The 27289-nt window shown below is 41.5% G+C and overlaps 1 protein-coding gene across 1 annotated transcript; it reads left to right on the top strand.

Moving 5' to 3' along the window:
* The first annotated feature begins 2554 nt into the window (after positions 1-2554).
* On the top strand, positions 2555-5539 carry LOC142499917 (uncharacterized). Its single transcript, XM_075609972.1, has 3 exons — positions 2555-2655; positions 4047-4124; positions 4488-5539. The coding sequence occupies exons 2-3, from the start codon at positions 4076-4078 to the stop codon at positions 5537-5539; spliced, it is 1101 nt and encodes a 366-aa protein (XP_075466087.1). The 5' UTR covers positions 2555-2655; positions 4047-4075.
* The last annotated feature ends 21750 nt before the right edge of the window (positions 5540-27289 follow it).

The following is a 27289-nucleotide window of genomic DNA, read 5'->3' as shown; positions in this document are numbered from 1 at the left end:
ATAAACACAGGCTCCGTAGCCTCTCCAGCAAGCCTGTGGGAAGCCCATAAGGCGACAATTCGAGGAAATCTTATCTCGATTGCCTCCCACCGGAAGAAAACCAAACTCAGATTATCTAAAGAGCTCACAGACAAAATAATCGATCTAGAGCAAAAGCATAAAAATAACCCCTCCCGGAGAATCTATAAACAGTTGACAACTGCTCGAAATGATCTAAGGATCATCCAATTAGAAGATGTAGAAAAAGCTCTTAGATGGACGGGTCAAAGGTATTACGATAAAGGGAACAAGGCCGATAGACTTCTTGCCAGCAAGTTACGAGGCATACAGAAAAGATCGCAAATCACGGCGATCAGGAATAACTCTGGTGAACTCCAATATAACGGAAAAAAAATAGCAGAGGAATTCACCAAATTCTACACTAAATTGTATAACCTAAGAACCCACTCTGCTAACTCTAAAGAGACGGATACGGCATTAGCAGCCGGTTACCTTTCCGAGTGCGACCTCCCCTCATTAACAGAAGAGGAGAATACTTACCTAAACGCGAAAATAACGATAGACGAATTGGAAATGGCCGTGAGAGCCTCAAAAAATTCTAAGGCGCCGGGCCCTGATGGCTTCACAAATGCATACTACAAAAAATTCTTCCCCATTCTGTCCAAACATCTATTAAGTTTGTTCAACTCATTCCTTGAAGGGAGTCCTATCCCGTCCACAATGTCGTCCGCAAATTTGGCAATAATACTTAAAGACGGGAAGGACCCCACCCAATGCGGAAGTTACAGACCAATTTCATTGTTGAACAACGACCTTAAACTATATAGTAAAATTTTGGCGAACAGACTTAGGGCCTCATGCAGTAAGCGACGATTATGTGAAATCGGCAAGCTTATCGATTAGTCATGTTATTGGCGTTTTTCCCTCTCCGTATGCAGTAAGTGCCGAATACATTCAAAATCAACCAGAAAACAAATCCGCCCACTCTCACGATGATGAGCCGATCACACACAGGTGTATCGGCGTGCGTGGCGGGGTGCTGTTAGGTTGCACAATCACAAATCTTGCTGAATCAGGCGAAACAAGCATGTTTTTGATTGCGCGCCATATTTAAAGGCAACGTGTACTGCTAATCATTCTCTGTGTTGTTGGGAGTGAGAGAGAGAGAGAGACGCACAGAGCTGGACGATTGAAGATTTGCATATTGACTGAGAGACTTGTTGTGTATTGGGTGAGCTTTGTCCTTTGTTGTTTTGTTTACATCTTTGTCTTGTTTTATATGTGGAAGTGGGTCGTGTGATTGCCTGTACATTTCTTGTCTGTTTTTTGTGAGTGCTGGAAGTATGCCCGCAAAGCGTGGGAAGAGTGATGCTGGTGGGAGTGGGAGTGCTACTCGTGGGAGTACGCGTCGGAGTGAACGTTCTGTTCAGGGGAGTGATGTTGCTGGTGCACCGAGTGGTGTTGCTGGGAGTGGGAGTGCTGTTGTTGGGAGTGGGAGTGCTGGTGCTGCGAGTGGTGTTGCTGGGAGTGGGAGTGCTGTTGTTGGGAGTGGGAGTGCTGTTGTTGGGAGTGGGAGTGCTGTTGCTGTGAGTGGGAGTGCTGGTGCTGGGAGTGGGAGTGCTGTTGCTGTGAGTGGGAGTGCTGGTGCTGGGAGTGCTGGTGCTAGGAGTGTGAGTGCTGGTGCTAGGAGTGTGAGTGCTGGTGCTAGGAGTGTGAGTGCTGGTGCTAGGAGTGGGAGTGCTGGTGCTGGGAGTGCTGCTGGTGGCGCAGTTGCTGATGGGGTGTCTGGTGGTGGCGTGCTTGCTGGTGGCCAGCTTTTGGAGGCTCTTCCATTGGAAGAAGGAGAGTCCAGTCAGCACCAGCCAAGCTCTGACCCTAAACCTGCTCGGAAAAAACGTGTGGAGAAGCCACGTAATCCTCGCTTCAATGACCAGGAAAATAGGGCTCTTGTCACTGGCATTCTGGAGCACTATGACTGTCTCTATGGACATTTAGTAGGTAAGTGTAACTTTACATTTATTATTCAAATACATGTGATCCTAGGTCATCTGAGTTTTGTTCATATGCAAATATGGGTACACAATATCTTTCTATGTTCATTAGTGTGGAAACACAGCTTTTTATCATGCCTTACAAGGACAAATAAACACAGGCGGTCAATTTGCCAGAACTGCATACAATATGAATGCAACCTTGCTTACATGTATAGGTTTAGTAGTGAATGCTCATGTGCTTCACATATTACACATAAAACAGCATGTTTGCTATCTCTTGGAACAGCTAGCAGTGTAGGAAACTGGTGCTTATATTATTATTAATTTACCTCATATCTTTTATATGTTTTTCAAGGGCGGACAAGTGCAGCAAGCAAAAAAGAAATGTGGGACACAATAGTCATTGGTGTCAATGCCTGTGGGAATAGTGTCAGGGACAAGTATCATTGTCGGAAAAGATTTGATGATATTAGGTCCAAATTGAAAAAGAAAATACAAGACCAACGCGTGCATGCTACTGGCACTGGAGGTGGGCCCACACCACAACGTCTCATATTGACTCCATTGGAGGAGCTGCTTCGGCCAAAATTACTTACCGTCGTCGTGGAAGGCTTGGCTGGTGACCGTGACATTGGAATTTATCCGTCACAATTTCCAGCAGGTGATAAATATTACTGTACTAGGCGTGTCGTTGCTTACAGTTATTTTGCATATTTACACTGCTTTTTATACTGTCTTCACAATATAAGCATACCTGCATCTATATATGTATATGTCTGATTCTGTATATATATATCTCAAAATAGACATATATGTAGTAGTCCTACTAAAAGCAGTAACTAATATAGCACGTGCCATTGCGTGCTCATTTACATGTGAATTCCCAAAATGCATAGCTGCAGTGGAAGCAATTGATGGTGGGCGAAGATGGGGAACAACAGGGTAGTACACATGTGTAACACATGTTCATGAGAAATTATTAGTAGCTACAGGTACAGAACAGAAATATGTATCATATTATTGTGTATTTTATTGATTTTACTCCGACAAACATGACATTTCTGCCTATTTTAAGCATGCATCAAAGAAATTGCATGTAACGGCCTACAAACATCACTGGCACTAACACATCTATAGTTGCTTATGAAAAGGTCCATTTTTGCTTTATGTCATATACAGACAGCATAATGAGGCACACGTATCATATGTTATGTCATTGTTTTCATAACTTAAACACTGCAGATGACTACTTAGCTCATCTACCATTGTGTTAAAGCAGCTGCAATTAATATCTCATCACAGCATACACTTCAACAGAGGGGGTGGGGTTCAGCACACACACTAATTACAGCCTCATTTCACGGTCAACTTAGTTCACACCATTTGCACCTGTTTCAAGTCATTGAAAGGTGTGGCTGATTAGGCTTTTTGGGGAAGGGAATACCTTTCTTACAACCTGAATAGCACAACTGAAGTTAATCACACTCATTTGAAAGCTTAACTCTAGCTACTAAATGCCCCAACAACTCATTACTTATCAAAGCGTACGTCACACATTAGTTCACTCATATCTATAGTTGAACTACTATGAAAGACACATTATCACACACTGCATGTGTTGTCTTGTTGAGTCACAGCCACATTCAGGTGTGCCACATCTTCGATTAATGTACCACACATATCCTCTACCAAAAACAACACTTTTTGCAATATGACCACCTTCATGATAACCATTGTGAATGGTCATCTCATGATAGTTATGTACATTATGATACTGATATCACTACACAACATATGATTTTTATGTACTCATTTAATCTATTTATCCTCACGCATTACTGCAGAAACATAGTATGTTGTATGTTAGGGAACTCAAAAATTCTAAGTACACAGGCATGTACAGTGTTATTACAACTATTTATGTTCACTTTCACACACATTTTCGGTAAAGGAACTGATGTTGTTAGTTAATCATAAATACAGAACATACAATAAGTGTTTGTTCAATATTTACACATGTAAATGTAAAACTTATGTTATTGTTATATATAGTTGCCCCTGGAGGACATGTGTCACCTGAGATGGAACAAGTGTCTTCACCTGGGTCAGCCAGCTCAACACTACTAGAAGGTGAGTGTATCATTTGCTGGCCATATAATATGTGCTCTTCTATATGTTATGTTGTCATGTGCATTATTTGTTTTGCACATATTCTTTAAATAGGATTACTTAGTGTCAGTGAAAATTAAGTGTAAGGCAACATGTATTGTGTTAGTGATGTTAATTATCATGTAGGACTTCTGAGTTTAGAGCAACTTTTCATTCATTCATATTTCATACTGAGTCCAAACATTATTCGTAAGTCAAGGTAGTTTTTAATGAGGTTATAAAACGTATGCTAACATGTTAGGTGTTACTTAGGACACAGTACAATTACATAGTAACACAGCATACATTAACATGCCATTTAATAATGTGTACATTTCTTTTTAGAACATCATGGTGATGAGGATGATGAGTATGATGAGGATGACGCCACAGAAGAGACTGAAATACAATCATGTGACCATGAAGAGGTGCCAATAGAAACTGTTGTACCGCCAAATCGTCCATCAACTTCCACATACGATGCAATTGTAGCTTCAGAGGGAAAAATAGTGGACGCAGAAAATCGTCGCCATTCAGACATGATGACAGTGCTGGAAAGGATGATTGGACTGCAGGAAGAAACAGTATCACAATTGGCACATCTCCACAGAGTCTTCATTGAAGTGCCTAAACAGTTGCAAAAAATCAACACCTCATTCGAAGCATTAGTTGTTCAGCAAACACAAGCTAATTACTGGAGAATGACTAATGTACCACAATTCAACACCTCCCAGCCAGGATCTGTTCATGCAGGTCAGTTTTCACCACATTCATCTGATATTCATTCACCAGGCCCAAATGTTACCGGTCAAGTAGCAGACATTGCTGTGCAGGTTCCTGATGACATCCTACCGCTGCCATCTGTAGAAATTCAGCAGCAGACACCTACAAAGGAGGCGACAAAAACAAAACAAGACACACATGAAACAGACCAACCATCACTTGTGCAGTGTCTACCAACTTGCTCACATGTGTCACTGGGCACAAGCCCTGTCCGTGAACAGTCACTACCCAAAAGCCCTGTAGGTGAGTCGCTGCCCAAAAGCCCTGTAGGTGAATCGCTGCCCAAAAGCCCTGTAGGTGAGTCGCTGCCCAAAAGCCCTGTAGGTGAATCGCTGCCCAAAAGCCCTGTAGGTGAATCGCTGCCCAAAAGCCCTGTAGGTGAATCACTGCCCAAAAGCCCTGTAGGTGAGTCACTGGCCACAAGCCCTGTAGGTGAGTCACTGGCCACAAGCCCCGTAGGTGAACAGTCACTGGCCACAAGCCCTGCCCGTGAAGTGCCAGAGGCCACTCAAAGTGGCTCTGTTGTGCCTAAAGTTGGTGGCAAAAGAAAAAGGAAAATTCAAGAGACAACAAGCAGGCCTGTTACTCGCTCGCAAAAGGAACAAAAAAAATAAATGTTATAATTCAGAAAATATGTCTTTGGCCTTGTTTTGTTGACTTCAGATTATCTAATTACTATTGTATGTATGCTGAAGACTGTGTTGTTTCCAAACTTTCAACTATGTTCTTGTACACGTGAAGTTTTGGAAATGTTAACACTCATAATTAATTGTGTTATAAATATTTATGTTGTAATCGTCTGTTCAGTAATGGTCCACCAGGAGCCAGTTGCTAAGTTTAGAGAAGCTGCCATTGACTTTGCAGCAAAACATTGCATTTGGGTGTGTTAATTGATGTAAGAATTGCATATGCATATTAGTCACATGCAATTATAAAAACACCTAAGTAAGTGCAAACATCTTTCTTGTACGTGTACAGCAGGATTATGTGTAAATTATTACTTACCTTTGCCTTGCTTGGCCATTGTAATTTTGTCCTTTAATCAGTTGTGTGTTCGTTTCTATAACATCTCAGAATGTATAATAATATATATACACACACACACACACACACACACTGAGTGAGTGTGAGTGTGAGTGTGTGAGTGTGTATATATATATGTGTATGTATATATATATGTGTATGTATATATATATGTGTATATATATATGTATATGTGTATATATATGTATATATGTATATATGTATATATATATATATATATATATATATATATATATATATATATATATATACATACATATATATATATATATATATATATATATATATATATATATATATATATATAGTACTATATAAACTGGTATACACAAACTAATACACTTCATGCTTCCTTGTGAAAACACTATTTTAATAATACAGGCCTAATGTTTGAGAAATATCCTAAGTATGAGACTCTAACAGTATTGTGCTTAAACAAATGTTTATTACTTAATTCAATCATGTTTCTCACCATTTAAATAGGTTTCATACAAGGTATACTTAATGCCATCAATGTTGTGTGTACTCCTGCAATATAAAAAAAAAAAATATATAATATATAAATATATATATATTTTTATAAGAGATATATTTATATATATATATATATATATACACACGTATTTAAACTCATGCAGACAGGGAGTTAACCAGACTTTCACATACACACAGAAATGTAAGCGGGGAAAAAACATTTCTTTTTGCAGGTGTGTTTTTACTGATATGCCTGGCTAAGAAATATTTTCACACACTGGTCTTTGTTAGTTTTCAAAAAAACACTATGTGAACGCATTCAAAGTCTAGGGATGTTTTTCACAAACGAGATAAAAGAAGGAGAAATGTTTCTCCCACAGTCCCATATCACGAACCACAACTGTTAACCCAATTAGACAAACAAATCCAATTGGCGTTTGAAATAAGGAGTCAAAGTAGTTAGTTTTGTTGACCTTGACAAGGAAAAACAGGAGTTTGTTAGCCATTCAGCACATTCATTTTGATGAGCAAATAACACAGACCTGCACACAGCTTTTGTGCTACTCAGACATGGCTGATGAATTCGTTAACAATATTAATCCCCTTTTAGGGTATAAGTACATGATCTGTGAAGCCATCTTGAACAGTCGCGGACAGAAAGCAAGCACACGCCAAATCGATGATTTCATTCGAGCAAAATATCCTTATTACCAAGACCGTAAGCATGCACGGAATTTTAATTCCTCAATAAGATTCACTTTATCAAGTAATGACTTTTTTGAACGTGACCAGGATAAGCTACAACACACCTATGGTTTCTGGAAGATTGCCCCGGAAAAACAATTTCTCCTGAAAGACGGCACTTATATTGTCGTGAAAGGCATATTTATTCCTAATGGCAATAGCAATGTATCCGCTACTACTGATCCGTTTGAATCGATACGTGCTGCAATATCTGCAGCCTCCATTCCTGAAACCCACATTGTACAAGAACAAAAGTACTATGATTATGTACCAAGCCTTTCAGCTGAAAATGCATTGGAATGGGAACCCGAAGAAATGAACCTACCTCCCGACCAATTATTTGAAGAAAGCAGTGGCGATTCCTATGAGCGCATCCTGGAGGAGATATGTGCCATACTGGATTCAGCGGTTGGGTTAAGCGTGGATGAAAATGCCTTGCATTTCTGGAGCGACCAGTTGCAGCCAGGCGAAGAGTTAATTCTAGAAGAATGGTAAATATAACAATCGTTATGCGTTGACTCTGCGTTTAAATTTTTTTTTTTTTTGTAACCACCATTTTCACTTTCAATGCGTGGATACAGCGTAACATTGCAGACTGCATAACATGTAGCGATCACAAACAAATTGTTTCCTAATACAATATAGTAGAACCTGAAAGAGTAGTACACATTGCTGACGGAATAAATATACGTACTTTCCTATCCCTTTAAACATATTAGCAACATTTTTCCATTACTCTAACACATACCTGTTTTGTTATCATGCAACATCTACAACATTGAAAACCGGGTCCACCACGTATGACGTGGGACCCTTGTCATGGGCCAAGGCGTCCTTAAAAAGGATTACTGATGTAAGTCCCGCCCCCAAGCGACGTGCGCGCCTCAAAGCCTATTGGCTGTCATGTTTTGTTATAGTAACGGTAACTGCAGTGTGTGATGCGTGCGGCTCAGTGTTTGTAGGCGTACCCTGGGCGTTAGCCGAATGTTAATTGAGTGGGAGGAGTGTTAGCGTGCGTTTCACGCTGGCTTAACATGACGTCACACGTATTGCATTTGCGCATTGTGTTATCGGCCGTGCTTTCTGTTCAAACACGTCTGTTTAAAAAGAATACAGATGTACTCGTTTATAACGAATGTAGTTTCGTCTTCATTGTATTTGAAATAAAGATGTTATGTTTACTGGTATTTTCAACATGTATTGAACGCACAACGTACGCTTTGTTTTGCGCATGCGCTAACAGTTAGTGGAGCCAAGCGTGAAGTGCGTGCGCACACAAAGATGTGCGCGCACATCTTTCAGTATACAGGCAACGTTCACTTCTTATACATAGTTATGCCTGCTACAAATTTAAAGAAACATTACATACTGATGAACAGTTTTACTTCTAACATATAAGTGAGTGACGTGTGTATCTACACAATCATATAGAGCTGCGTAACGCGTTGTCACGGATGCATATCTAGTAAGGTGCCATCTTTGACCATCATGTGTTTGCTGTATTTCAGAGATGTCGGGGAAGATACAATCGGATCAATGTATGATTTCAGAAGAGTCTACCTTTATATGAGATGATTGTGAGGAGGAGCCACCGACTACTATACTACATATGGAACTAATTTTATATTGCTTGCAGCGCTTATTAACAAACAATTAAAAATGTGATACCCTTATGCCTATATTGCATAAGCACTTAATTAACATAATGATGTTGCAAAAGAGTGCCTCATGAATTTTTATTGAGTGTTCTTTAATGACTACTAACATTTTATGACATGGTGTGTTTTATATATAACAACCATTCCCACTCTGCTAACACATTTGTGTATTCTAATATGTAATGGAACGTATGACTGTCGAAACTATGTAACAATAATAATAATAATATGAGCATGTTCATGTATAGGGCTGCTAGTTGTACGCAGCGATTTACAGACACATGTTTCAGCCTGAGGTCCCTGGCCCGTGGAACGTACAAATGTTTTTTTGCCGCATGAGGCACAGGGAGATAAAGTGACTTGGCCAACGTCACAAGGAGCCCACACCGGGAATTGAACCAGACTCCCCTGCTTCAAACTATCAGTGCCAGTGTGTGTCTTTACTCAGTGAGCCACTCCTTCTCCCAATGTAAAGGACACTTACAACCAAGTAGCCATTTATTTTTAAAATCTCTTGTTACATGGGTATGTAGATAAAATGGTTTGGGACTGTAGCAAATAATGTTACTGGCCAGATGTTATGGTCCCCTCCAATGCATGATGTTCTGAATATGACATCACCATCATGTTATGAAGTACGTTTCTGTGTATATTTCATTAACCTAACTAACTATAGTTTACTGTGTTTATTAATCGTTTAGAAATACATAGTATAGTCAATATGATGATATAAGCTACCATAATAAAGCTGGTGTTATCATTTGTCGGTGTTATACATGGATCCTACACCAATTGATAGAGACACAAACAGTTGTCTTAAAAAGTGTGTCTATGCTAGTGATGAATGTGATCCCGTAAGTAAACAAATAAGTACAGTTATCCCCTTTTCTCCAACCACCTCTATATTACATTAATGGAAATTATAAGGAAACATACATAAAATGTGATGAAATGTGAGTAATCATTTTGTAATACAATGCACATGAAAGCTCAAGAGTAGCTAAATGCATATACATGATACAGAAAGTACATATATGTAACATTTGTGTTTAAACCAATATGTTGGGTTTTTAGTTCCAATAATTATAGGAAGATTGAGGTAGCCACATCTTATGAGAGATGTCAGCAAATATACATACCATGATCAGTCATACTGCAAATATACCTATAATGCAAAGGAACAATATATAAATTGCAAACATTGACATGCCATCTTCAGTACCGTAAAGAACACATCAAAGTGTGTATTTGGTGTTAAATGTGCAACACCATGTATATTTAATGACATTCAAAATGTAAATCAGCCTGGTGTACACATCATCTGGATGTACATGTTACACTGCACCAATAACATTGTATGTAAGCATACTAGAAGCATGAATGATTATGGGCATAATATGTGTTTTGTCTTAGCATAAGGAATAACACAATGCTAAAATATTATTGCTTTGTTACCCAAGTTGTATTCACATACACACAACTAAAGTACAATTGAAGAGGGATTATATAACCTGTGCAACAATAACATACCGGTGCCACATCCCTTTGTGCACACAGCAGAGAAAAGAAAGGTGTGCAACCCATATTCATCTGTGTCCTAACAGAAGGTTATATAAAGAAACATTATTGTTAATATAACATAATTAAACTATAAAAGTAGTACTAGGAACATATGAGTTTGTACTTACAAGAAAAAAATGAATTGATGAGATTCTGTCGTGTCTGGCCACCACTGGCTGTTTGTTCATTTTCAGCAGCTACATGGGTGGGATGCTCGTCTACCAAAGCCTCAGCTAGGTCTGACTGTACATTGTGCCTGAGTGCAACATTGTGCAAAATGCAACAGGCAAGGATAATATCAGACACTTTTTGAGGCTTGTATAGAAGAGCCCCACCAGTTCTGTCCAGACACCTAAACCTGGTCTTGAGTAGGCCAAATGTCCTCTCTATAACAGATCTTGTAGATATATGGGCTGCATTGTACCTGTCCTCTGCTTCAGTTTGAGGGTTTAGCACCGGAGTCAAGAGCCACGGCCTAATTCCGTATCCTGAGTCACCTATAATGAATGGAGCACACATAAGCTGACATTAGTGATCAAATTGTACAATGCCAACATTCCTAAATCAACATGTGTTTTGTGTTAGAACATGTAAATATGTACTCACCCAGCAGCCAACCAGGTTCAAAATGTCCCTCTTCGAACGCATGGAAGACTGAAGAGTTCCTCAGGATAGAGGAATCGTGACTGGAACCAGGGAACTTGGGTACCACATGCATTATCCTCATCGTGGCATCACATACCACCTGTACATTGAGTGAATGGTAGTGCTTCCGATTGCGGTACACATGCTCACTCTGACTAGGTGCAATCAAAGCAACATGTGTGCAATCGATTGCACCCAGCACAGATGGTATCCCTGCTATATTATAAAAGCCAGTCCTGACTTCCAGCCACTCTGTTGCCTCTGTAGGAAAATGAATATAATTCCTAGCGCGTCTATTGAGTGCATAGAGAAACTGGGTCAAGGCCCGCGAGAATGTAGATTGCGAGACCCCGCCCACTATGCCCACAGTTGTCTGGTATGACGCGGAAGCAAGATAATGTAATGAGCACAGCATTTTAACAAGCCCAGGGACTGCACGACCTCTGGCTGTGAAAAAATCTAAATCCCCCCTTATCTCCTCATAAAGAGCTAAGATTGCTGCTGAACTCAAACGATAGCGACTTACAATCTCCTCCTCACTCATCCCATCTAACAGGGTTCTCTCCCTGTACAGACGCGGACGAGGCACAAGTTGTCTCCTCTGTCTTCTCCTCTGATCTCCTGTCCCTCTACCTGTCCCTCGGCCTGTCCCTCTCCCTGTCCCTGTCGTATCCGCGTCACTGTCACTGTCCCTCGGTGTGTCCCTACCTTGCCCTATATCATTCTCTTGATCAGCAAGCATGTCATAGAAAAGAATGTTCCTGCGTCTCCTAAACATTCGCAACATTTTGAAATGAGTAGCTGTGAATGAGCAGGTAATGTGCGTCCTTTAAATAGGTATGTGATGATGTCAGGTGACATAGTAAAATGCAAGGTGTTACATTAACATAATAAAGTACTTCTGTGGCAAGCTGTGTGCACTTGTTGTTCTAAGTATTTGTTGTGTGTATTCTGCAGGGAATGATGATATTTGGCAATGATGTGACCTGAAGCTTTGTACAAAGATTGCTTGCAAATAAATAGTTGCATGTGCAATGCATGTAACACTTGTGAACGCAAGAGTCAGTCATGTAATGAGACAAAAAGGCTGAGATTGACGTGGGAAAAGTTTTGTGTAACATGTGTAATTATCCATGTTATTGTGACATGTTGGCAACAATGAATAGTCGTGTGCATATGCATGCATTTGTGTAAGGAGGATAGTTGCTATAGAATGAGTTTACAAGGTGTCCCAATGATGAATTACTGTACATGTGTGTATAAGTTAGGTTGAAGTGCTTGTAATGCAACGGTTACAATGTAAACATGCAATGTGATTGAGCGTCCAATAAGTGACGTCATGAAAATAGGGAGGACCCAAAAGTATATGTAAACATGAGAAGACAGATGTACATGAACGTTTAAAGATGCGTGTCACATTACAAGCATTGTGTAATGTAAAGGAAGATGAATATACTGTGTATGTGTGACATGTGTGACATGTGTAACATCATGTAAATAATTGTCGCTGAGTTGAGTAAAATGTGTGATATGATGTGAGGTTCTCCTTTAAGAGTGTAGTATAGTATTTTCCCTTGCCACATCATCACATGATGAGTAATGTGACCCGCAAATGCTGAAAACATGTAAAAGTCGAATGTTATGCAAATAAGACACATCAGCTGTGACACAATGCAGGGAATGCCCCCACACTGTAATGCAAATCCCCCTTGTATTGTGAGCAATGAAACGTAAACAGTACTATACTGTTATACGTCCCCGCTCCATTGACTTCCATTGATGTACAGAAGATTTTTTTTTTCTAAGTGCCGTTCCGGCAGCCTTAGCGATCGTTCTCCCGTCCAAAATGCCAACTTTAGTTGGCGGGAGAAATCGGCCATAACATCTCAATTTCGTAGTGCCGATCAGCCCCGATAAGCTGTTTTTTTTTGTTGAATCCAGCCGATTTAAAAAAGTGGCGATCAGTGTCGAAAACAGGCTTATCGGCAGGCGACTGGCCATAACCAAATTATCGGCTCCGAAACCTGGCGATATGAAGCACTTATCGGCGCTTACTGAATCTCAAACCCAATTTTGGCTATAACATGGCCATATTTCCCTTATCAACGCTTACTGCATGAGGCCCATAATCCCATCCTCCCGAGATTAATACACAAGGACCAGGTCGGGTTTGTCCTGGGCCGTCAGGCCTCAGACAATACACGTAAAATAATTAACTTAGTAGATCATGCCCACCTTTCAGGCACAAAGGCAATGTTACTAAGCCTTGACGCAGAGAAGGCATTCGACAGAATTGATTGGCTATTCCTAAACCAAACATTGATTAAATTCGGCTTCAGAGACTCGTTCCTAAAGGGCGTTCAAGCACTTTACCAGAACCCCTCAGCCTCGGTACGCCTCTCGGGCGGAGGATCTGAACGATTCCTAATCCAGAACGGTACCCGGCAGGGATGTCCCCTCTCTCCCCTTCTCTTCGCCCTTACGATTGAACCACTGGCGTCTAAAATAAGACAGAACCCGAATATCCAGGGAATCCCGATTGATAAAACACAATACAAAATTTCCCTATTCGCTGATGACATCATCCTTACTCTGACTAAACCTCTAACTTCCCTCCCCAACCTCCAGAGGGAACTGATGGAGTTTGGCAGAGTATCAGGATATAAGATAAACAGCGACAAATCAGAGGCCCTAAATCTTAGTCTCCCGGATCCCGAAGTCAATCTCCTCAAAACCAATTTTACCTACAGATGGTGCCCTTCACACATTAAATATCTGGGAGTTAATGTGTCAAGGCACTACCGGGATTTATACCGGGATAACTACCCGCGTTTATGGGACAAGATCAAAAAGGATCTAGATCAGTGGGAAGGTTACCAGATATCGTGGATCGGTCGAATGATTTCCATTAAGATGAATATACTCCCAAGAATGCTATATCTCTTTCAAACACTCCCGACCCACGTCCCAGGCGCTGATCTCAAAAATATGCAAAACAGAATATTTAACTTTATTTGGCAGGGCAAAAGACCCCGAGTCGCCAGATCGGTCCTGATGGCAGCAAGATCTAGAGGAGGTCTGGGGGTACCGGACTTACACAGATATTACCTAGCTGCACAGCTTAAGCAGGTGGTAATGTGGAATGCCGACCCGACCCGTTGTAGTTGGGTGGAGATAGAGACTCAATGTGCCAAAATGCCTTCTCTGCAAGCCTGCCTCTGGAGCCTGGACAGAGGGGAGGGATATACACACAACCTGAAACTTCAGGCCTCCCGATTCATATGGGATGTGTGGTTACGTTGCAAATACAAATATGGCCTTACTACTAAAAGCTCCCAATTGACCCCTATTTTTAACAATCCAAAGTTCCCCCAGGGATGTGGATCTAAACTGTTCGAACAATACCGCACGAGGGGTATAGAGGCGATTGCGGATTTTCTGAGCCTGGGGAGGCCTCTGAGTTTCCAAGAATTAAGGACCAAATATCAAATCAGACAATTGGACACATTCAAATATCTTCAAATTAGAAACTTTATTAGAACAACTTGCCCTCTCCCAGAATACCCCACTCTCACAACGTTCGAACACCTCTGCGAGACAAAGACCCACCAGAAAGGTCTCATCTCAGAGATATACGGGGCACTAGAACGCTCCTCGACCCCAAAAGAGCACGACTATATGCTCAAATGGGCAGCTGACCTGAACTTACATATAGACAGAGAGACTTGGGAAAAAATCTGGGAGACAGCCTCGGAGACCTCCCTATGTACTACAATAAAGGAAAACATTTATAAAATTATGTTCGGCTGGTATCTTACCCCAGCCCGATTAAACCAAATCTACCCTCTGGCTTCGGATCTATGTTGGAGAGGCTGTGGTCATAGAGGGGACATGGTCCACATCTGGTGGTCCTGTCCAGAAATTGTAAAGTACTGGGCCAAGGTCCAAATTTTAATAAAAGAGGTCACCGACCTGGAAGTGCCTATTGAACCACTGACCTACCTGCTGGCGGCACCACTGAAAGACATTGTCCGACCAGTCAGGAAATTGATATCCTTCATTTTTACTGCGGCTCGTTGCTGTATTGCGGCCTCCTGGAGGAAAACAACTACGCCGGCACTGGGAACAATTAGAAAAAGAGTCGACGAGGTGATGATCATGGAACGGCTCACCGCCATCGTTCGACAAAAACTGCCGGCCCACGAGGAAATCTGGGACCCATGGTCCTCCAAAACTAGGGCCAGACAGCCAATCCCAGCGCCCCAAAGCCCGGACATCCCTCCATAGGCGATCAACCAATGCTCTATAGCTCACACCCCCAGACAGTCAGACGCCCTCCCCCCACCCCATTCCCCCCTCTCCTCTCCCCCCCTCCCCCCCACCCTCCCAGTCCCCCTCCCCCCTGCCTTCCCTCTCTGAAGGCTTCCCCCCCCTTTTCTACGGATAACGGTGGTTGTCCTTCTGCTCCCCCCCCCGAAAAAAAACTGTGGATTGGAAAATGTTAGGCGTTATAGTACAATACCAATGCATGTTTAACTGAATGCCTAATAAAATTGTTTTGAAAAAAGGTGTTTCCATATTTTCAAAACATTTTCTGTCCCCCTTTTTTTTTCTTTCTTGTACTTCAAATAAAAAGCTGAATTAACAAAAAAATTGTAAATAAATGAGAACAGTAATGTTTAAGTAAAAAAAAACCCAGACATTTTGGGAAAATTAGACCAAGAGAACAAAAAACAATGATGCAGAAGCAGCAGCAGATCCCCAGAAGGAGCAGCCCCAGCAGCAGATCCCCAGAAGGAGCAGCCCCAGCAGCAGATCCCCAGAAGGAGCAGCCCCAGCAGCAGCAGCAGCACGAGCAGCCCCAGCAGCAGCAGCAGATCCCCAGAAGGAGCAGCCCCAGCAGCAGCAAGATGTTTGGATAGGAGTTCAGGACACACCCACAGTGCAAGACTGGAGAATAAGCCCAGAATTTCATCATACACAGAACTGGCACAACTGGGTTCCCCAAGGCCTTATATTCTGGGCATATATTCCAATGACATCTCACCACTAGGAAGAGAGACATATAGCCAATTAACGCCTACATCCTATATTGCCAGAGGAGCGTGCAATGTGCTGGCTTCTGGCAGCAAGGGGGTTAAAGGAGCAGTGCTGCAATTTTCTGTGTGGATATATATATATACATACATGTATCCATGTATTCTCAACTCTTGCTTTGCCTGTGTATTGTATTTGGGGAGGCGTTAGAAACTGAATACACAATGTCTCTGGCGATTGTAATAAATTAGTATCAAATTCTCACCTCTGCTTTTTTTCTTTTTAGGCATAAAAAAACCCTCTCTGACAATCTCCATCAAACAAAAGACGCTCGAATAACGTACATCAGATGCAGACTATATATATATAAATATAATTTTATATATACACAATTTATGGTATAACTCTAATGTATAATAGTCTTGTACATTTCCACTGTGGAGCCTGAATATAACCTGCAGCTTCCTCCCTGTCTCAGCAGCCTGAGACTCGGCTTTGTTGATTTTGTTTTGTCTGAGAGTTCAGCTGCGGGATGGGATATGAGCTCTGCAGCGGTGTTATTAGGTTAAACTCAGTTCAACGAGAGAGACCCCAGAAGCACCACATGATAGAGGCTGAGAGGGGGGAATAGTTCAGGTCATTACTTATCCTGGTGCAGCCCCTGGGCAGCTGATAACCTGCAGCCTTTGTCCCACGGAGTTGAACAGCAAGTTACACTGTACACATTGTTCCAGAAAAGGAAAAACAGGCTGGGATTGCAACATACAATGCGAAAAGGACCAGACACACATATGACCAATGGGGATTATTGATGGTGATATACGGTGTAAAATATATAGGGGCCTATGCTCTAAGCGCCGATAAGCCACTTATTGAAGCCTTTTCGCCAAAAAGGCCTACTGCTATTCAATAAGCCCCGATAAGTCGCAGATAAAAGCCCTTTTTGGCATTTTTTTATTCCGTGAAAAAATAATCGCAAAACGAGCGGCGAGAAGCCACTTATCGGCAGGTTTTCAAACTCGCGCAATTCTAGTAGCCCCAATTAGCTTATCGGGGCTAATCGCAGCTCTAGAATGGAGATTTCCTCTCAAAATCCTCCCGCCAGGAAAAGTTGGCAGGAAGGTGGTGAGAAGCTGCCGAGAAGTGGCGAGAGAGGGACCTAGAAAAAACAATGCATTTTTCCTGCATCAGATTGATGCCGGGGGTCTCCGGAGCTGATACCCATTAATATCAGCATCGGAGACCCCCGGCATGAATCTCATGCAATAAAAATACATTTACAGTCAACTTCATTGCCTTAGCGGCTAACCGCTAAGGCAATGAAGGGGTTAAGGAACAACAGCAGCTTTATTGGGGGCTTAAGGGGTGAGTGAAGGGGTAGTTTGCCCTTCACTCACCCCTTTTGCCTCCAAAAAAATTACAATATGTACTACCCACCAATACGACCCACACCCTGTGCCCCCACATAAAAACATTTGTATTTTTTTCTGCACAGGATTGATGCCATCTATGTCGAGATTTCCGCAGGGAGAGGCGTCTCTTTCTCTCTCTGCAGTAGAAAGAAGTCGTCGGGTAAGCCCTTGTCAGAGGGGTGATCATCACGTCGCCGGCTACTTGCCAGTTTTGCAAATGTTGCTATCACTGGTATTCGGGGCTTTCTGCAAACCGTGATAGTAACGCTGCCAAACCTGGCGATATAAACAGCCCAGCGTTTTTTTCCCCCGGCGCTGAGTGCATAGGCCCCATAAAATACTTTCACTTGCATCTCTGTAAGTCTCATATTATACAACTTACATCGTAACCTCTGCAGGACATGCAAACCTTTTCCTATTATGTACTTGTAATGTTTATTGTATTATATTTCACTGTATTCTAATATCTATTTTGTAAAGTGCTGTGTATATTGTTGGTGCTATATGAATAAATACATACTGTACGTATGGTAGTGATAGTGCCCTTTTTTTTTTTATATAGTATGTGTTTTAATTCATTGGAAATGTTTGTACATGAGACTTTGCAGTTGATTTTATTGTCTTCTCTTCTTCCTTTTGTGTGTCTTTCTGCATGTTACATATCCCCTCCCATCTCCTTTACTAGCTGGTTTTCCGACAAGCAGAGACTTGTCCTAATTCTGAACAAATGATCACTAGGGGGAGAGAAACAAGAAAATCATTATCCCCCCTTCCTCAGATCAAGAGCCCAAAATTAAAACCTTCAAACTTTTACAAAGATTTTAAATACTTTAGAAAATGTAAAATATAAACATTTGTAACCCACCTCCTAAAGGGTCACTAAAAGGTTTGAGTGTATCAGACCCCACCCTGTGTTGCCATAGGATCATGATGTCACTGAAAGTATATTAGAGGAGGGGAAGGTTTAAGGTTAGGTTCCTGGAGGTCCAGGGCAGAGGAGCCTTGGGGAAAGAAGATAAGTAATGTCTATAACGTAATAGTACCGATCAGACCCTCCTGTTTATTAGTAGTAGATAGGGACAGTAGCTTTTAAGGTAGGATCCCCAACAGAAGGAATGGAGTCCTGAATATTTAGGGAAAAGGTTTAAAAATAGATCTGGTTCTTGCTACATCTAATGACATATTATATACAGTAGTTAAATACTTATCTGTATATCTTTTCATAAGCAAGGGTCATGTAGTTCAATTCTTTGGCCAAATTATTTTAAGCCTACAACCACTTCTTCACGGTATGACCCATCTGTAGGTCTTAACACTGATATTGAGACTATATCAGATTACTCTCTTTAGATCCAATGTGCATATGTTTCTTTGGTAACATTACAGAATATTGAATTGGCAATTCGCTTACCGACGGATGCCTTATCCGACGCCACATAATGCAGACCGCGGGACGTATTATCAGACGTCGAACCCGCTTACCTGACGGTCACCGCCGCCGATTAACATGGACCCGTAATCCGCCGGTCTGTTAACCGACGGCGGTTTGTGGCACGCATTCCGTCGGATAAGTGAGGACCGCCTGTAGATGTTGATTCTGTGGTGACATTCTCCACGGCCATTTTCTGTGCGCTTATCTATATTATATTTGAATAATCAATAAAATATTTAGCTAGTCTATTCAGCAGGCATGGTACACAAGCTATGTGTTCAGTTCTATACACCTATATATTTGATTGTGCTGATACAGCCACTACCTTATATCACCAAGAAAGGTAATCTCATCAAAGGTGGAAATTACCCACCACATAAGTAGGCTGTGTGCTGGGGCTCTGGTTCTCAGAAGTGCTTTTCAGAGGGATTTTGGGCGCTCGGCATTGCAGCCTGTAATATGCACAGAGCCACCGGCACAAGAAATTATCCCACAGAACAGAAACTTTCTTCATTTTCTTAGAAAACATCTAAGGAAAAATTCCTCCTAGTCCAACTGCCCTCCAAACAGAATACTAAAAAGTAAATAAATACCAATTAACGCTCCATATAATTGTTTGAATAACCCTATGCCCAGACTTTATGGCTCAGAGGACATACAGCGAGGTTTGTTTGACCCCTTATCGGAAGGAGGTGGGATGGGGGGGGGTTGTTGCAGCTAATGTTCAGGGCCCCATCCTATAAAAAAAAAACATGGTCAAGCTGCAAAATAAAGTCATACCGACTTTCAGGTGTCTAAAACGAATTGGGGCATCTGTTTCATGTCAAATACAAATAGCATCAATTTCATCCTGCACATCAATATCTCCCGGCTCTTTGCTCCAATTTTTGCCCAGTGTGCGTCTGCTTGTGATTTGGGAAGCGTCAGTAATAATAATAATAATGTTTATTTCATATAGCGCTTTTCTCCTAATGGGACTCAAAGCACTTCACAATAACAGCATAGCGCGTGGTACGCAGCACAGAGGCATTTTAACAGCCACAGTGCCTGCCCAGTCTATGGTTACAATCTATGTTTTTGGTGCCTGAGGCACAGGGAGACAAAGTGACTTTCCCAAGGTCACACGGAGCTGACGCCACCAATTGAACCAGGCTCCCTTGCTTCAAAATCAGTGTCATTATTTACAGTCAGTGCCTTTACTCACAGAGCCGCTCCTTCTCCCACAGTCGGAGGAGTTAGGGACAAGTCACGTGGCACACAGATTATTAGGAGATGGATCATATTCTGCGTCTTTCTTTGTGTCATTTCTTCCCTCATTGAACTGCGTCAAAAAAACACACCAAGATCAGGGAGTGAAACGTCTGGTTACTAACAAACAGCACCAGATGAGAAAAACTCTTAGATTTGATGCAATTGTGCTGTAAAAAATGATGTGGCACAGGTGGAGCAAAATGGGCATAAAGCACCTTCAAATATTGACACAAAGTGAAGCCGAATAAGAATAATGCAACCTGCACCCGTTTTTGGAGCAAATGCCCAGTTTGCAACATTTGATAGATGCCCCATCCCCATGATATCTGATAGGCAAGAACTATCTCAAACTTCTGTGATATACAGTATTTCTTCTGTTGTTTTTCCATTATTCAGGTGCTGGTTCATTGTACAAAGAGATATTTGGTGATCTGCCAGGGTTAAAAGTTACTGACCTGAATGTCCCTATCCTTAAACAAAACCTGAATCCAAAATCTGCATGTTACATCCTGCCATTTCATACAGTACACATACCTGTCACGGGAGACCAGGTATTTACAGCTTTTTACCGGGATCATTCACTGTGCAAAACAAGATCGTAAAACAAATTGTAATTTATTCCATAGAAACAGACAGTGGATTACAAAATACAGAAGAAAACACACTTACTGGGGGTCCGGGCTACAAAACGAGACTTTCCTAGGTAAAATAGAACAGAAAACAAAGTCTTTAGGTTGACCGGGACTTGGCCCGAAATGTCCGGGAACTCAAATCGGCATAAAGTTCCTGACGCCGCCGCTCTCTTTCATCCGGAGATGCCAAAATCCCTTGACCAGGAGATAGTACCAAACGTCCTGAAACAGTTTTCGGCTTGCAATCCCAGCTGTGACCGCTGCGTTCTCTTCTTAGAACTTGGCCCTGTAAAGTGGGACTTAGAAAATATTTCAACTTGAAATTTCTGAAGCTGGCTCGCTCCTATTTCTCCGAGAGCATCTTTTGGTCGTTTCAAATTTACCGCTGCTGTTCTCGCACTTAGAATCTCTCGTCCGGATTGGCTGAGGCATCCTTCTGGTATTTCAGAGTTCATTCATGAAATACGGCAGCCAATCCGAGCGTGGGAAGAATCCTACTGGCCTATCAGAGCGCTGCCAGTCTATGTAAGCTGGGCAAGTGTGGATTCAGATTCTGACAAGAGCATGCGCCAACCTGGCACCTCTGCCACGTGTCAGGCAGAAGCCACCCGCTGAGTTAGGCTCCTCACAGTCTGGCTGGGGCAAATGGTGGTCCGATGACTTCCATTCATCCCAGGACGTGAGTACTTCAGTCTAACTCCGGTACCCAAATGGCTTTCACACCTTGGCAACCTCTGAAGCTTTCATGTCCGGGACCCGAGCAGACTTGATGGCACCAATCTTGGTAGCCACATGGTCTCTCAGAACCGTGGACCTGGAAGTCCCAGCTCATATACTGTGCACAAGCATTATACACTTTAAACATACCCGTTTAATAAAATATGCCTTACACTTTTATACTGTCTACGCCTTTTGGTTATGAGGGATAGAATGAGAATCTGTACTTTTATTCCCACTAGCCATATCCCTCACACACTGCAAACCTGACTTAGACTTTTAAACTCCTCACAGCCTTATGTATAGCTAGAGCACCCCCACAACCCCTATACCAGGTTCTGGGTGATCAAAGCATTAACTGGGCATCCCCCCTTATACTAGGGACCCCTTTACCGTTCTGGGGGGATCTTGCGCACCTATGCCCCATTTACTTTTCTGGGATATTAGAGACACATGCACTTCTCGCCCAAATCACATTGAATATGAATACGTATCTCCCAGTTCTAATCAAAGTGTTATCATCTGAGATCAGACTCCAAAAGACTGTTCATGGTCCTAAGGTTCAACAAAGTATCCGGCCACTCCTTCTCTTACCGTGCACCCCAAAACTGGAACAGTCTACCAGAGACACTCACAGCCGCCATCAGTCTAAGTTCTTTCAAAACTAAAGCTGGCTCACATTTTAATCTGGTCTGTAACTGTTACATACGCCTATAATATATATTATCTCTAACTGTGCATGCAATGTCTTGTATATAATGTATAACCCTGTTCACTTATGTAACTATGTATTTGTAACCATGTATCTGTCATCTTAACTCTATGCCCAGGACATACTTTAAAACGAGAGGTACTGTAACTCTCAATGTATTACTTCCTGGTAAAACATTTTTATAAATAAATAAATAAATGTAAAATGGTGAGTTGTGGTAAAATAGTGAAGATAGGTGAAATGAGACCCCAAAAAAAAGTGTTCTAGATGTTAACCCAAAGCAATGCAGGCCCCTCTAGTGGCAAAGGGGTTGAAGGAACAAAAGGTATAACACTTCTACTGTATCTTATCTAGTGATCTAATAATTATATGTAGGGATAGAAGATCCCAAATCAGTGCTGCATAGCAAAAAACAGATTCCTCATAATTAGCACACCTCTGCTGGTTCCCTGGCAGTCAGTTCTATAATCCCCCATAGAAATCCCATAAAATGGGAGATTTGTCTTCTGGTTATGACTTCCTCAGGGCTACTGACCAAAATCTTTGTTTCCTTGTGAAACTCAGGCTCAGTGCTGGGTGTGGTGACTGTGAGTGCCCTCATCGCATGGAAAACGTCTGTGAGATCCAGAGCAGGCCAAAATGTGCTAGGGTTACACCCAGCGCGTACCACGTCCTGCAGTTCCTTATTGCAATTGTGATCCTGTACAAGACTATGGGACATGTATCAAGGCAAAAGTGGTCCAATTCTGGGACAAAAAAATCTGCAACTTATGTATTAAAGAGAAAATACCCATTTAAATCAATAAACATGGTCCCCAATGAGTTTGTACTTGTTCATCCATGGAAACCTAGCTTTATTAGTTTCTGCACCTTAAGAAATAGGCTGCTGGATGCTGCAATTACTGATGGACTAGAAGGTTTTGTATTTTGTTGTGCTCCACTCTTTTATTGCTAAAACATCCAAGGAGTTGGACGTTTTCAGTTTCGGTATCACTTTATATTGTAGCACAGTCACTTCCACGCTACTTAAATGCCTCATTTCCATTTCCAGTTTGAGACATGTGGGTTTGTGAATTGTAGGTCTGGGCCACTCGCTTTGTTGCCCTTTGGTTTGGTATCTGCTGTGATCATCAGGATTGGCCCAGGGCTTTTTCGCTCTCTCTCTCTTGGCCATTGCCCAATTCCCTGCTCATGTTTTGACGTTCCTCCCTCCTTCCAAGACTTGCTGAAACCTCTCTTTATTAAACTCTTCTTGTTTACGAGGTGCTTTCTTGTGCCAACTCCTCCGTCCGCTCAGCGGTTGCTGTTTTCTACAATCTCTGCATGATTCATGGAAACCGTCCTGCTCCTCCTGTGTGTTGTTCCTTCAAACACTGGGTCTTGGTCATCGTTCCACAGCCATTAATGGCTTTTAATGCTCAACATTTCCCAACTTCCCCAATGTGCTTGTGCAGCTTTAAAGCACCAATCCAATCACTGCTATTTTAGATTTTTTTTTATTGATTCTAGTTCAGGGTCATCTTCCATTCAGGAGATAACCTCATTGTTTCATTGATTGGTTGCGGCAGCAATAAATATGGCAACTAGGGTTACTTTACCATAAAGTGAATACATTTGTGTTGATGTCACTGGATGTGTTTGGTGCTAGAAATATGTCCACTGTCACTGGGAATTTCCAATCATGGTGCCACCAGTAGTTACCTCCACAACAAGGCTTCCAGACCAGTGGCCATTTTAAACTCCCTGATCTACCAACAAATGTAAAACATTTGGTTTCACTTTAGGATGAGCAGGGGACCAAGAGTGTCTGGGCCACCATGGGTGTGCCTGACAAGTGGGGTCATGCAGTGGAAGACATCCTGCTCTAAAACGTATTAACATATATAACATGCAGATTGCCCCTGTAACCTACAGCTATTAGGAATGTAGCCATAGGGAGGGGTGTGTGTATGTGTGTACAGGCAGTCCTCGTTTTACAACGCTTCGCTTTACAACGAATGGCTTATCCAACGCTATGCAATGCATACCTATATTCATTTTTACAACGCCAAAACGGCTTATCCAACGCTCTTACGGCGCTTTGCAACGTGGTGTATGTGTGTATATATATATATATATATATACACATTCACATAAACAATGTTGCAAAGCCTCGTAAGAGCGTATATATATAATATTATACTATATAATATTATATTATACTATATAATATATTATTTATTATGTTATATTATATATATATATATATATATATATATATATATATATATATAATACAGTATATACACTATATAATTTATGTGTGTGCTGCATATCTTATTGCCTGCATAAAATATTTGGTGTATTTTAGTGTTAAAAATGCCTTCAGGAACGGAACCTTTAATTTAAACAGTGTTCCTATGGGAAAACGTGTTTCGCTTTACAACGTTTCGCTTTACAATGCCATTTTGAGTAACGCATTGTGTCGGATAACCGAGGACTGCCTGTATGTGTGTGTGTGTGTATATATATATATATATATATATATATATATATATATATATATATATATATATATATATATATATATATATATATATATATATATATATATATATATACACACACACACACCCTGTACCATTTAGGAGATTCCACCATCTACAGTGAAGAGGTTAATCCTGTTTGTGCTTTATAAAGTCATATACAGCATGCAGTGCCCTGTATTTCAGTTCACTTCTACCTTTGAAGTTAGGGGGGTCACACAAATATAAACCTGCATTGAACAGGGTGGCAGGAGGTTTGCTATAAGACACCTAATTGATAGGCAGGGTGGAATATTTTCAGGCAGAGCTCATAACTCTTCCCTGACAGCTAACATCTGTCTGGTGCAGTGGGCAAACTTCCCCCGAGTTCTGAGGTTAGTAAACATTGCGGGGTGATGAGCTGCTCAGTGTTATTAGAATATGCTGTGCAGTATACAGCACACGCCCAGGTCCTGCGCCTCTCAGGAACACTTCTTGCTTTCAGACTTCGGTCAACAGGAACTTTATTTTCTATGCTACTTTTAAAGCAGGGTTTAGCGTGGCCTTTAATAAGGCAAAATGAGGTATGCCAGAAAATATTGGAGGAAACAAGACTCAGACGCTGCCCGGTCAAATGAAAACAGGCCAGGAAGGGGGCTTTTTTATCTGGACTGTGCCAAACCTTTCCAACATAGAGTGTAGCGCAAACCAGAGGCCATACACACATAGCAAAGAGACAGGCACTTACACACATGCTTGGATGAAGAATCACAAGGACCTGGAAACAAGAAACACTTGTTGGCTTGAGGCAAACATCTTGCACAGGTGTTGTTGGGGGAGAAGCAGAGGTAGAGAGGGGCTGCAGAGCAGCATTAGAGGACATTAGGGAATCTTACCCTCTCCTTATCTACCTACACATCTAGAGGTCTCTTCTATGCAGCATTGCATTTAGCTCTGAAAAGATAAGCAGTTACAATGTGCTAACAATTCGGTGGCTGGAAGGGCCACAGCATGTGTTAGATAGGAATGCACAGCAGGACCCTCATGCAGTCAGATTAAGATATATATCCAGAGCTTGTCTCTTTGAACTTGCATTCCCTGTGCTGATTTACTGTACAGTAACATTATTTCATGCCAGAGGTTCATCAGTAACGTATAATTACACTGTAACCAGCTGACTACAGAACTATGGTAATGTGGTTTTCATGCCAGAGGTACACTAGTAACTTATTATTACAGTGTAACACGCTAACAGAAGAACTAGTATAAGGATTACAGCTTTAATGATGAGCAGCATCACAAACGCACAATACATTGTCACTTTAGTTAACAAGAGGTTTGGTCAAATGTACAATGCGAAGGTTAGCATATAGTTTTAGATAATCCCCAAAAATACAGGTTTTGTAAATTAGGATGTGAGAATTACCATTCAGAACTGGTAGAGACTTCCAGATTATCAGGGACAGTCCTGGTTTTTATCTAATGTAGGGTGACCTCCTGACTCCAGATGTCCTGGTTTCATATCTAATGTAGGCCACTCCAGATTATCAGGGATAGACTCAGACAGTCCTGGTTTTATATCGAATATAAAATGACCCCTTGACTCCAGATATTTAGGGACAAGCTTAGACAGTTCTTGTTTTATATCTAATGTAGGATGACTTCCAGACTTCATTTTATCAAAGACGGGCTCAGATAGTTCTAATTTTACATCTATTGAATCACTATAACCCAAGTTTCCAAACCTATGCCTTGTACCTCCAGTCAAAACAAGTTTTAGAAATAATCCATGAGTTTATAAACACTTGAATGCACATACAGTACTGAGAATGTGATATGTTACTGGTTATCCAAAATCATGGCCTGATTGAGGATACTTAAGCCTACATTTTGAAAACAGTACCAACAAAATACATTGGGACCGTAGATATAAATCCAGAACTCTCTTGAATCAAGTGGCATTTCCACATGAAAGCTTTGAATCTTGATGACTTCTATCAATATGGGACACATTTGACCCACTTTGCTTTCTTCCTCCCTCTATTTACATTTCCCCAGGACCTGCTCACTCTTTGTGAGGTCCTGTTTGCATTCCTCAGTTACAAGCCCAGCACACCATTCAGATATACTGTACTGAGGATGGGAACCTCCTTTTGACCCCAGATGTTTACATCACAAATGAGGTCATCACAGCTGTGTCCGGAAAGACTGCTCCTTTGATCTCCTAACAGATTAGATACATTCACTAACAGATGGAGACAGCTGAGGATGGTTTGGCCTGATATCTTGTTCGGACTTGCTAGGACACATTTGAGATGCTGTGTTAAATCCCTCACTGTTTGACAGGTATCTTTGGCAAATGGCAATACAGGATTACAATGGGCTGCCAATCCATTTAACACTGGAGTGTCTAAGCTCCCCACTGAGTGAGTCTAGCACTACTTAAAAAGCCTCTGACCTTGTTTATACCACAGTCTGACTCCTACGGAATAAATCTTAGTGTGGACAAGGGATGTGAAAACTTGCCTTTTTCCCATTTGCA

This window comes from Ascaphus truei, chromosome 7 (assembly GCF_040206685.1).
Source record: "Ascaphus truei isolate aAscTru1 chromosome 7, aAscTru1.hap1, whole genome shotgun sequence".
NCBI classification, from domain to species: domain Eukaryota; kingdom Metazoa; phylum Chordata; class Amphibia; order Anura; family Ascaphidae; genus Ascaphus; species Ascaphus truei.
This window is presented reverse-complemented; position numbering and strand designations above follow the sequence as displayed.